Below are 12,039 nucleotides of genomic sequence, written 5' to 3' on the forward strand. Positions count from 1 at the left end.
CCATGCAAGTCTCACCGGAAGCACGTACGTCTTCATCGACCTCACCCGCCCATGGCAGTCGAACTCCTCCTGCTGCGCAAACCTCGTCACCACGCAGCCTGTATCCCCGTTGCTCCCTAGATCTCGGATGCGCATGTAGAGGTTCAGCGGACGCCCCGGGCTGGTCGCATACAACCAGGTTCCCAACATCACGTAGCACAAATATTCGAACTCCGTCGTCGCCAGCGACAGCTCCCTGTTCGCGATCCTCGCCAGCGCCTCCTCCGCATGTAGCCCTAGTATCCTGCATGCCGTATCCGATATGTACACATGCGCCCGCTTCCCTGTAGATGGATGCAGATGCTGCTTGATCACCGCGAAGCTCTGCTGCCGATACAAACTCCTTTCAAGCTCCAGGTCTTGTTCCGATACCGTCTCGTTCTCCATCAGCAGCTTCGCTTGCGGAGTCCGAGCTTTCTTCTCCATCTTGTCCGCCATGATGATCTCGATCGCATGCAGAGCTCGTCGCGTCACCTGCTGCAGGTAAGGAGGAAGCGAGACGAAGATGTTCATCAGCTCCTTGGAGCTGAAGCCGAACTCCCAATGTCGGGCCAGCACTCGGTCCGGCCAGCCCATGGAGTTCATCCGCTCGCGCAGCAGGGACGGCCTGTCGAAGGAGAGGCTGCGTATCCAGAAGTCGATCGGCCTCTCTACCTGCAGCTGCTGCGAGCGGGCGGGATGGTCAGGAGGGAGAGAGAGCTGCTGGACGTCTTGGATCTCCTCCTCAACATCGTTGAACTGCAACGGTATGAGCTGCAGCTCCTCGTCGACGCAGCTTGCTTCCTTGTGCAGTCGCTTGCAGCGGGAGCATGGACGGTTCTCATCGCACTTGAGCTTGGATCGCTTGCAGGACGAGCACGCGACGGAGCTTCGCTTCCTGGGAATGTGCTGATCTCGGACTCGGATGCAGAGGTATGCCATGTTGGACGCAACGCATCTGGCGGCAAAGGAGAGTCTCAGGCAGTACGCACATGCAGTCACAAAGACAGCCTCAGCCCTCACCAGCACCCAACGCAAGCAGTCCCATGCCTACGAGCGCTGATGGAGAGTCTCTACCCGATGCTCACCTGGTGCAAGGCTGGAAGTTGTCGCACTTGAGTCGGGCATCCTTGCAGGGCTTACAGGCCAGCTGGGTCCTTGTCATGAGCAATCAGCCTGCGGAACGAGTGTCAGGAGAGGCAGGCTGCAACCCACACGGTCTGGTGCTTGTTTTCTGCCTCTCCTCCACGCCTTATGTCGGCTCTATCAGAGCCCCTACCATCGTCAGCGTTCGCAGCCCCTCGCAGCTCATGTGATATCTACTCCTGGGTGGCTCTCAACTCAAGATGGGGGACTTAGCAGTGATATACACCACAACAGCCGCGCGTTATGAAAGAGAGGCAGGGCTGGACCTTGACCTCTAGGTCTCTACTTCTTGTATCGTATCGAGACGTGAATGGGGAGCAGCCTCGAGTCGTTGAGTAGGAGTGTACAGCGTCAGGAGCTGGTGAAGAGCTGTGGCTCAACGCAGGGAAAAGGCCCTGCTTCACGTGTGCAGCATGAAGTTGCTCTCTGTCTCTGAGTTCTCCCTGCTTTTCTTCTCTCTCACTCTCTCCCTTCACCTCCCTCTCGCTCTTTTCTCACAGGCACACGCATATTCTCTCTCTCCTCTGCCTCCCCCTCCTCCTCCTCCTCCTCCCTCCCACCTTGCTCACTCTCAGTCCCCCTCCCCTCCCCTCCCTCCCTTTTCCCTTCCTCCCTTACCCCCTCCCACTTCCTCTGGTGTTTATCTTACCAGCCAGATGTGCTTGCTCAGGCTCAGAGGAGGGGGGGGGGAGGACTACTCTGCACAGTGACACAGGTGGAGGAGGCTGGGGTACCAGGACGGAATGCGATTCAAGTCGGATTGGAATTTCTTCCAGTAATATTGAAAGTTTTAAGGATCCTAAAGGGGTGGGTACCCGAAAGTTGCCGGCTCGGTCCCCGGGCCCGGCGGCGCATGTAACACGGGTGATGAACCCCACAGAAATAGGGGTGGTCGTCTCACTGAGGTTGATGCGCTACCTTACCCTGATGATTTCAAGCTCTCCCTGGTCAAAAGGACCGGTACTTGAGGAGGCTGGGGGAACAGGACGGAATGCGATTTCAAGTTTCTATTGGACTGACATGATGCACTACCTTACCCTCATGATTTGAAGCTCTATCTGGTCAAAAGGACCGGTACTTGCAATGAAGTTTGCAAGTTCCCAGTTCTCAGCCCATCTACCGCCTACACCGCAGCCGCATCAATCGCTCCGACCATCCCCTTCCCCCCAGCCTCCTCCACCTGTGTCACTGTGCTGAGTAGTCCTCCTCCTCCTCCCTCTCTCCTCTCTCTCCCCCTCCTCACCTTCCTCCTGCCCTCCTTCCTCTTCCTCTCTAAAACCCTTAACCTTCCCTTCAGCCCTCCTGCCTTGGCTCTCAACCTCTACTTTCCGGCGCTTCTTCAAGTCACAGCAGGAATTGCCGTGAGATGTCAAGCTGCTGATGGAGAGCGAGACGGTATCGGAGCAAGACCTGGAGCTTGAGAAGGCGTTCTGCGGGCAGCAGAGCTTCGCGGTGATTAAGCAGCATCTGCATCCATCTAAAGGGAAGCGGGCGCATGTGTACATATCGGATACGGCATGCAGGATACTAGGGCTACATGCGGAGGAGGCGCTGGCAAGGATCGCGAGCAGTCCGCTGAACCTCTACACGCGCATCCGAGATCTAGGGAGCAACGGGGATACAGGCTGCGTGGTGACGAGGTTTGCGCAGCAGGAGGAGTTCGACAGTGTCAGGGCTCATAGGAACCGAGCTCGAGTCAGACAAAGGTTGATTGGAAAGAAAGGACAGTTGGCTGTCTCGTACTCGTGTTTGATACTGGCTTCTCCTGGATACACCTGGATACTCTACCCCAGTGTGAATCTGCTGAAAAGGACCCCTCTGGAGGTCTCTGTAGCTGGAACCGTGAATGTGCCTGTGGTGCTTTCAAGCTAAGAGGACGGGGATCTCTTCCCTACGAGAGAGCAAGGTTCCTTCTCGAAGTGCTGATGGGATGTTCCACATCTAAGGAGGGAGAGCAGAGGACACCCCCGCTTCCTCCATCGATCTACCCCTAGTCCGAGTCCCTTAGCCTGTATAAGGGTCAGCCTGTTCAGCTAGAAGGGTCTGTCCTCTCCTCATGCGCTATTCCACGCTGATCCAGCATCGCTAGTAAACTCGACATCACTACACTACACCTCTACGTGTGATCCAGCCGAGGTGACTTGAACATTCGCTGTAGCCTTCACGTTGCAACCCGTGAAGCTTCGGGGGGTGACAGACTGACATGGCGCGGGTGAGATCGATGAAGACGTAAATGCTTCCGGTGAGACTTGCATGGGCCTTCCATTCGGCGAGTCCGACGACGGTGGAAAATCCGCGGCAGGTGAAGGTCGTCACTGAGTCTGATCAAGGAATGTTAAGTTCACCTGTTATGAATTTAGTTTGTTGTCTTGAGAGTGACAGATCCTCACCGTCACTGACCCCGGCGGGCCGGTACTAGCCGCTTCAACGGTGCCCGGGCCGGGCACTGCCGGCTATCATAGTAATCTGTCACTGAGTGCCAGATCATGGCAAAGTGCGTTCGGCGGGAGCCTCTGGGCCCGATTGTGTCCAAGTCTCACCTCCGAGTCTCATCGGTCGCAGGCCCGGGGGCGCGGCGGCCGCTCGGACTCGGGCAAGCCGCTCAGTGCCCTTCCAGACCCCCGGAGTCACTCACTCCGCCGCGAGGGCCGCCCCGGCGCCGGGCCGCCACCGGACTCCGGGACCTCCGTTGGCACGTGCAACTACCCCACCCTTCACTGCATTTTGATCATTCAAGTAGGATGGTAGGGTAGGGTGATGTCAGTTCAAGAGCCCATAGGCGCAATGATTTCGCAAGCAGAAAATCAGAGGAGAGGAGAGGAGAGGAGAGGAGAGGAGAGGAGAGGAGAGGAGAGGAGAGGAGAGGAGGGGAGGATGGGAAGAAGAGGAGAGATAAGAAGAGGAGAGGAGAGGAGAGGAGAGGAGAGGAGAGGAGAGGAGAGGAGAGAGGAGAGGAGAGGAGGAAATGAAGCAGCATGAAGAAACGAAAAGGAGGGTGAGAGCAATGGGGCTCAGGCAAAAGGAAGGCAATGAAGCATGCAATAGAAGAAACAGGACGAGGCACACAATCGATCACGTCCAGATATGCGACAGCATGAACAAAGTTTTCATTGAAACGAACATAGGAGATAGACTTTGGACTATGGATCAAGGCTGGGTATGAAGACTAGAACATGAGAAGTGCATGCCACGATCCACTGATGTTGATCATGGAAGGTCAAGAAGCTCGAGGAGTCTGTGAGGGTTCTTGGTTAGGGTTCTTGGTTTGTGTCAGAGGCAGGAAGGATTCCTGGAGTTTCGGAGGGGAGCCGGACAGGAGGGTAGAGGTTTCGGGAACTTCATTGGACTTAAGTTGTGTATACGTGCGGTGTAACGATGTCTTCTTGCAGAGAATGTCGGAAGGAGAGAAGGAGGCGAGCGAAGGAGATCAAAGCTCTGAAGAGGAAACGTTGGAGGGCCACAAGACCGCCATTAGCTGCGAGATGTGTTGCAAGGCTGAGGCCAAGTACACCTGTCCAGGGTGCTCGAAGAAGACTTGCTCGCTAGCCTGTGTGAAGGAGCACAAGGCGAAGTTCTCTTGCAGGCGAGCCTCCTCTTTCAACATGCTTCCATGTGACTTCATCTGAGCAGTGGGAGACGGGACGTGGCGGAGTACAAGAACCTGACTGAGTTTACAGACTCCGACATGCGCAACGATTTCCAGTTCTTGATGGACGCAGAAAGGATAGCAGACAACGCGCACAGAGAAGGTTACAAGGAAAAGCTCTACGTGAAGAGCAAGGTACCCCAGCACCTCCAGCAGATCTCTCGCTACGCAAGGTGGCGAGGAGTGAACATGATTGTCATGCCCTCGTCCTTCAAGCGGAGGAAGGACAACACCTCCAGCTACTGTCACCAGAGGAAGCTGATGCTGTGGAAGCTCGAGCTCGTCTTCGACCTCGACGAGCCTCTGACCATCACTGAAGATCGAGTCCCCGACTCGACATCCCTGAGAGATGTGAGACCCCTTGCTCTGTCCCCCCTTGCATCCCGTGATATAACGTGCTGTATCCCGTAGATCCTCTCGAAGTATTTCGACGTTTCATGTACACATGAGGCCTCCGTTCGATGCAAACTTCAAGCCTTCCAATCCATGGATTTGGACAACCTTTCTCTTTTCATCAAGGTCGAGCCTTCCAAGGTCTGCAGCTCTCCCTCTCCCTCCTCTCGCTCTCCCTCTCCCTCCTCTTCCTCTCCCTCTCCCTCTCCCTCCTCGCCCTCTCCCTCTCCCTCCTCTTCCTCTCCCTCTCCCTGTCCCTCCTCTCCCTCTCCCTCTTCTTCCTCGCCCTCTTTCTCTCTCTTCCTCCCTCTGCCTCTTATCTCACCTTCTTCCTCCGGCAGGCCAACGACGTGAAGTACTACGAGCTATCCATCGACTCGACAATCGCAGAGGCCCTCAAGCACAAAGTCTTGTTCTAGGCCTCGTCTCTGCCCTCTGATTCTCATGTTGCAGATTGTCATCGAGCATCCCACCATCCTCGTCATGCTCAAGAGCAAGGCGGCAGATATGCCCACCATCCCACATCCTGTCAGCATGCAAGAAGTGTTCGAGGATACGATCGCTGCCTCAACGGGTTTGTTCCTCCCTCACTCCAACTTTCCTTCCCTCCATCTCTTGCTACCCTCCTCCATCGCCATTTCTTTCTCTCGCTCTCCCTCGCTTGCCCTTGCGGTCGCTCCTCCGCCTCCTCTGCTTGTGTGAATCAATCTGCAGGAGGAGCAGCAAGCTTGGTTGAGACCATCCCCTACGTGAAGAAGAGGGCGCACCCTTACTCGGAGTCCGCGAGGCACTTCGACAAGCGAGGAAGGGGAGGAAACCAGAGCTGGAGAGGGAGAGGGCGGGGGAGGAGAGACGTTAGGGCAGGGAGGGGAGACTCTCAGGTAAACCGCTCGGGCCAGTCAGCAGGAGCTGATTTCTGACGCGTTGGATGTCACAGCAGGAAGTGAAAAAAGAAACCGAAACAGTCGAGCCGGGGCATCGCAATGAAGAGGAGATCGAGCTCGATGAAGACCTTGAGGACCCTGAGGTCTCTTCCATGTGCCTGCTTCTTGCCCTGACTCCCTCCATCTCTAGCTGCTCTCCAAGATCGCCGAGGCTGTCGACCCCGAAGAGCTGAAGAAGGTGGCACTTGACAGCTCCACACTTCCCGTGCTTGCAACTGACGACGTCATACCCCCGACAGGTCGAGCAAGAAATCAACCAGGCGCTCGGGTTGTCGTCTGTGGACTCGTAGACTGATTCAACAAAGTGCACAGCTCGACCCCAGCAACGGTTTCCAAGTGCCATCAATGAGAGTTCAATGGGATCTATTGCAATGTACAAGTTAGACAAGCGTGCTGAGCGATAGGAACTTTTCTCTAAGGATGCTTGTTGCTGATATCGCCCTGTCATACTCCTCACAGGCTCTTTCAGCAGCTCGGAGAAGCTCCTCTGGGGGATCTTTCACATCCTGCGAAACTTGTTCAGAGGGAGGCAGCAGTAGGGAGCAAGATACCTTGAGAGCATCTTCCAAAGCCCTTTCGACATCTTTACATCGGTTGAGGACTTTCTTTTCGTTGTTCCACGCGTTAGATAGCTGATTCACTAGAGACAGAGTATCCCGGATAAGACGAATCCTGATTTGAAACTGCAGAGATCTATCATAAACGAAACGATCATTCAAAATCCCCGTACCGAAGTAGAATTCAGTTGAGACGAAGGAAAATGAGGGTACGGCCGTATTGAAGAGGCATAAACCGCTTTTTCATACTCAAAAGAGACTTTTTTCACCTATGGCCAGATGAGCACGAGAAGAAAATTTAAATGTATCTGACTTCATCAAAAAGATAGAGAGGAATATCTTTCTCCTTCCGGAATGCATCCTGCCAACGAACTCTCAAAACATATATGAGGCCGAAATCACGCAAAGAAACCTGGAGATTTCTTATTGATGCATGGTATTTGGCTTGTTGAGCTTTCTCTAAGTCCTTATTGCCGGGAAGTTTGGCTGACAGGTAAGGCTCGTTCGGTTTTGGACTAGACTGATTGTTCAATTTCATCACATTGCCAACTTGCGGCATTATACCAATGCTCAAATTTTGCTTTGCTATGTTGGTAGCCTTGATCCCATAGTTGGCAATTGCAATAGGATTGTTCACTGGGATAGCTTTTGCAGAAAGCACCCCTGTTGTATTCCTGTTGTTTGCTAACTTTTCCCGCACCTCTTGTTGATTCAGCATTGTCCCTTTTACCTTGGAATTTTCACTTTGATCAGGATTGTTTGCACTCTTTCCGTTAACGCTCTTTGATGCCGTTGCTTCATCTGAAGGCCCATTTCCGCGGATTTGATTGCCGTTCGGTGTGGCCCTCAAGTTTTCCAGCGAGTTTTCAAGACCATCGATTCCTGGTACCCCTTTGCTGGGAGGGAACATAGTCTCGGTGCTAGAGCTCAGAACAGAAGTTGACGGGAAGCGAAATTTTCCACACGTTGATCGGAATTGCTTTTGACAGTCGTCAGAGCAAAAGAAAGCTAGATCGCCTCGAAGGGGATGAAGGATCTCTTGACTCCACAACACTAGTGCCTTGGTTCCTGGTTTGAGAAAACAAATCTGATGTACAGATTGACAGCAAAAGTCACAAATCAGCAGTGGATCGTCTGCTTTGCTTTCTCCAGAACACGACTTGCACGAATATCCTCCTGCTTTCTTCGACCATTTTGAAAATACAGATTTTGCTGCATGAAAAAGCTTCCTTGCCTCTCGATTAATCGGATGATTATGATTATTGTAAATTACAGCATTGGTTATTATCAAATTGAAGTCGAATTCAATCTTGCGCAGAAATGTCAAGCAACGCATCTCTTCGAAAGATCATCTTACGCTTGCGATCGAAGAATACTGCTTGCGGCTTGCTTTCTTTTCCATCCATCTAAAGCACATGCTCTGTCGACCATGATCAGTGTATGGCATGCGAAGCTTTGCGATAACACGACTTACTTGAGTATGCCACGACGTCATGCCTCGCTGCCTTGCGGCCGGGTTTGGATGATAATAACCCGGAACGTGATTTTCATCAACAGGGTTGTCAAAGAAATCATACTGAGCTTTTCGTCGCAATTCCTGCCAAACATTTTAAGGTATTTCGACAATCATATTGGTTTTGACCCTACTTGGACCAGTTGAAGCAGTTCTTGATGCCCTATCTTTCCCTCTGGAGCTTTCAGGCAATCATCGGGAACATTTTTCTCAATCAACTTCCCATCATACAGCACTATGTCGTAACTTCCATCACCATTGATTCGCGTGACTTTTCCTTTCCGATATGTTTTGGGATCATTGGACCCAAGGGTTCTTGAACACATTTCAACTTCTTGATCTTCTTTGAACGACGGGCAATCAATACTTGGTGAATCCTTCTTTCGAATGAGCTTGGTTTCAATCACGTGTGTCATAGGTTACCTTTTTAGCCTCCGCCACAACGTCGAGTTCATGGGCCTTCCGTTTGGTATTTTCCTGAAGAGTCAACCAGGTCAGTGACATGGCGAGCTTTGCATCTTCTGTCTTATGTACAGAAATGCACGTCTTCAAGGATCCGACAATCACCTTATTGCCAACGACGCCGCTCGGGGAAATAATTCGGAGTCCCTGGGAAGAGATAAATCTTTCCTCCTCTGGTGTCACCCATCCAACTAGCTCAATATTCTTGTGAGGGAGCACTGCCCACTGGAGATCGCGCGTCAAGACAGGAATCAAGTCGAGATCATGGCCCTAAATACCTGTTCATTTTCGTCCTCATACAAGAGGTGATACAGATGCGTATTTGGGTCAACTTGGTCATAATCGTCTATCAGAGCCTTGATTCTCCTATGTTCCTCTGGCCAATATACTTTAACTTCTTGCCCGATCCTGCCACTGAATGTCAAGCAGCGAAGAACCTTGAAATCGAGAACACACCATCTTGCCCCATGCTCAAAAAAGCTCAAGTCTGCCCTGCCACCAAGCCCTCGTACCATGTCCATCTCACATTCGAATTTTGAATCAAATTCTTTGGCCAATTTCTTTGCCTTGAGATAAAGAGACGACGTCGCCCCATTGCACCGTAAGGTCGTGTTCCACACCCTCAAGATGTCATCGCGAGCGTTGTTCACGATCTTGTACTCATTGCTGCAAATCTTTCGCAGGATAGTAGAGAGATCATTGAGATCCAAAGGTTGTCCCTGAAAGAATACTTCAGCAATTCCATCAGATCTTTGGCTTGACCTTACATCAGATGGAGGTCTCTTGAATTCTTTTCGCAAGGAATTGACATTTTTGAAGATCTCAGCTTCTGGCATTCTCATTACGCTAATAAGAATATCTCGGAGTGATCCATTGGACTGATGTTTCGTGCAACAGTTACTTGCTTCTTTTCAACAGCAGCTTTCGGTGGCGGCGAAGCAATAGGACTTGTTTTGGTCTTTGATTTTCGAGCTTCGTTTTCGAGTCGACATGACTGGAATGGAATATGTCATGGATGATTGCAATGGCTGCAAGTATCACCTGATTTCTTGAGAGATGTACGTCCAGGGCATGAGGAGATATGAAAGAACGAGAGCAGTACACGCAAACAGCTGCATTGTCCTGAGTGGCGTTGCCACCCTGCATAATGACTCTTCCTCCACTGATAACAATGCCCTCTCCTATGGTTGCATTGTTATCTGTTTTGTTCTGTCCAGCACTGTCAGACGTGCTCTCAGATTCTAATAAACAATTTCAGACTCATAGTTTTTTCAGTTGTTTGATTGCATCACCATGGGTTTCTCCCTTTGAAATTGGACTATCTACGTCCATCACTTTTTTCTGACAACCTGCACACATCCAATCTCCAGTTTTGGAATGTTGTTCTGTCGAGCATCGTGCGTGCCATGCCATTCCACAACCACCAGAGCTACTACGACAAATCAGCACTTCATCCTGTGCTGAAATGTTTTTCTTGCACAATCTGCAAACACCAGAGCCTTGCGAGCCCCTGAAACCGTCTTATCAGTCTTTGCTTTGCAAATGTTTAATGGTAACGAGCCTGTCGTCAATCTTTCGCTTCTTGTGGTTTTTCTCCGTTGTAATCTCGTTGGCGTTCGAGTCGTGCGAAGCATACCTAAAACTCAACGTCAGTCACATTGAATGCAGAAAAGACTCCAAATTTGCCTTGATCGCTTGAGAATTCGTACATTGATCGAGTCGCTCTTGACAAGGTGTTCCTTTGGAACGGCAGCATTGATCTTGCAAGCAAGGCTTGTTGATATATGAATGTATAGAGCGTGCAGCGACGAAAATTGTAAATTGCACTCCGGGCAGAAAATATCCTCGGTAGCCTATGGTAGTGCGATCAGCCCAGCATCTTCTGAAACTTTTGCAATCTGCAATTACCAATATTCCCCAGGGAATCTTGGATGACAACAACGAGCAGTCGAGGCAAAGGTTTTGCTCGGAGTCTACTTATGGCGTCAAACTGCTATTTCACAATGAAGAGGCACAAACCATCTGGCCTGACATGAAAGGGAAGCTTACAGCTAGTGTGAAACGATTTCCAACATTTCCCTGCCTGTTCTAAGTGAATATTCCTGGTAAAACCATAACCTAGCATGCAGATACCCTGTTTTCGCACTTCTTCAACGCTTCGGCGGGGTTTGATGACTTCTTCTTCGACTTGCATATGTGGCATATGGGATCTTTGTGAACCTTACCAGTTGTCGAAACATAAAGCATGAATTACCTTCAAGGTGTTTGGAGATATGCTTCTGACAAAGAATTATCCGCTTGACTCGCGAGTTGTTGGCTGACAATCCGAGACATTGCCTTGATTGCCTTGTACTTTTCAACGCACAGCCAACATGAAAGGTTGACAGGCACTCGGGAATAGAACACTTGACACAAGCACCCCTTGACTCTTTGCAGATTTCACAGACCTACGTGATCATGAAAGTAAGTCTCACACCCCAGAGTTCCAACATCAGTCACTTGGTGTCTCGCGGTGTCGAACGACTGCTTGAAATCGAACGAATCATCACCGGATACATCAATCATGTCGTAGAATATGATATCACACAAAGGATGTGCCCAACTGCTTGACACTATAGTCACTCACATTTCAGAGTAAATCATTCCTTGCCTTGTCTTGTCACCGTTGATAGCCTTTGATAGCAAACCACCTGAAATGGGACAGAACATGCACGCCTATAAATTGTAACAAGTAAATGGCTATATGACAACATTTCGATCAAAGACACTCGTCATGTCAACTCCATGAGTCTGTATTTGCCACATGTCCATCCCAAGAAACAATCATACACACCATCATGTTGTCAATGGCTACAGACAAGCCTTGACATTCATCATTGCGCATGCACACATTGAGGCACTCAGAGTCATGGCAAGGCAGCATGTCCAACATCAAGCTGATGGCATCTATCCTGGACACTCAGATTCCCGTCTTTGTATGTTCTCTTACCGCTTCTTGGATTCTTGCACTGCACACCTCACAGACCCAGTTGTCATGTACATCACTGACTCCAACACAGTCCTATCAAAAAGAGTCGTCCATTAAACTTAAACGACAACAACAAATGATAATAATCAACCTTGTGCACTTGAACACTACATTTTTCGCATTTTAAGCATGCGTCGTCTCCTCTGGAGCCCTCCATGCATATCGCACACAGCGATTCCTCCTTTCGGTTTGCGATCGATAATCCTTTGGTCTTTGTGCCAGAATCTGATGCTTCCCTCTGAATGATCTCTTTATCTTTCTTGTCTTCACTCTTCTTGCTGTCTTCGTCCTGAGCAGTCCTTGCTTCCTCCCCCTCCCCCCCGCTCGCTCGC

General features: G+C 50.7%; 3 protein-coding genes across 3 annotated transcripts; 2 read left to right on the forward strand and 1 right to left on the reverse strand.

Annotated features, from left to right (window-relative positions):
• Positions 1-2,544: 2,544 nt before the first annotated feature.
• On the forward strand, positions 2,545-3,036 carry GUITHDRAFT_119052 (hypothetical protein; the record flags this gene model as incomplete). The annotated part of the gene is made up of 1 exon (XM_005821665.1): positions 2,545-3,036. One exon carries the CDS (start codon positions 2,545-2,547, stop codon positions 3,034-3,036), a length of 492 nt encoding a protein of 163 aa, XP_005821722.1.
• A 1,270-nt stretch (positions 3,037-4,306) lies between these two features.
• GUITHDRAFT_119053 (hypothetical protein) lies at positions 4,307-6,437 on the forward strand (the record flags this gene model as incomplete). Its single annotated transcript, XM_005821666.1, has 11 exons — positions 4,307-4,321; positions 4,381-4,401; positions 4,554-4,684; positions 4,795-5,161; positions 5,222-5,344; positions 5,545-5,610; positions 5,657-5,777; positions 5,918-6,084; positions 6,141-6,230; positions 6,278-6,325; positions 6,387-6,437. 11 exons carry the CDS (start codon positions 4,307-4,309, stop codon positions 6,435-6,437), a joined length of 1,200 nt encoding a protein of 399 aa, XP_005821723.1.
• Positions 6,438-6,527: 90 nt separating this feature from the next.
• GUITHDRAFT_119054 (hypothetical protein) lies at positions 6,528-10,873 on the reverse strand (the record flags this gene model as incomplete). Its single annotated transcript, XM_005821667.1, has 19 exons — positions 6,528-6,653; positions 6,699-6,830; positions 6,878-6,973; positions 7,018-7,065; positions 7,117-8,013; positions 8,062-8,124; positions 8,179-8,301; positions 8,641-8,694; positions 8,863-8,904; positions 8,958-9,087; positions 9,136-9,245; positions 9,300-9,398; positions 9,447-9,557; positions 9,721-9,888; positions 10,029-10,111; positions 10,337-10,532; positions 10,588-10,652; positions 10,699-10,758; positions 10,813-10,873. 19 exons carry the CDS (start codon positions 10,871-10,873, stop codon positions 6,528-6,530), a joined length of 2,664 nt encoding a protein of 887 aa, XP_005821724.1.
• Positions 10,874-12,039: the final 1,166 nt, after the last annotated feature.

The sequence above is a fragment of the Guillardia theta genome (genome assembly GCF_000315625.1).
Source record: "Guillardia theta CCMP2712 unplaced genomic scaffold GUITHscaffold_139, whole genome shotgun sequence".
Taxonomy (NCBI): domain Eukaryota; class Cryptophyceae; order Pyrenomonadales; family Geminigeraceae; genus Guillardia; species Guillardia theta.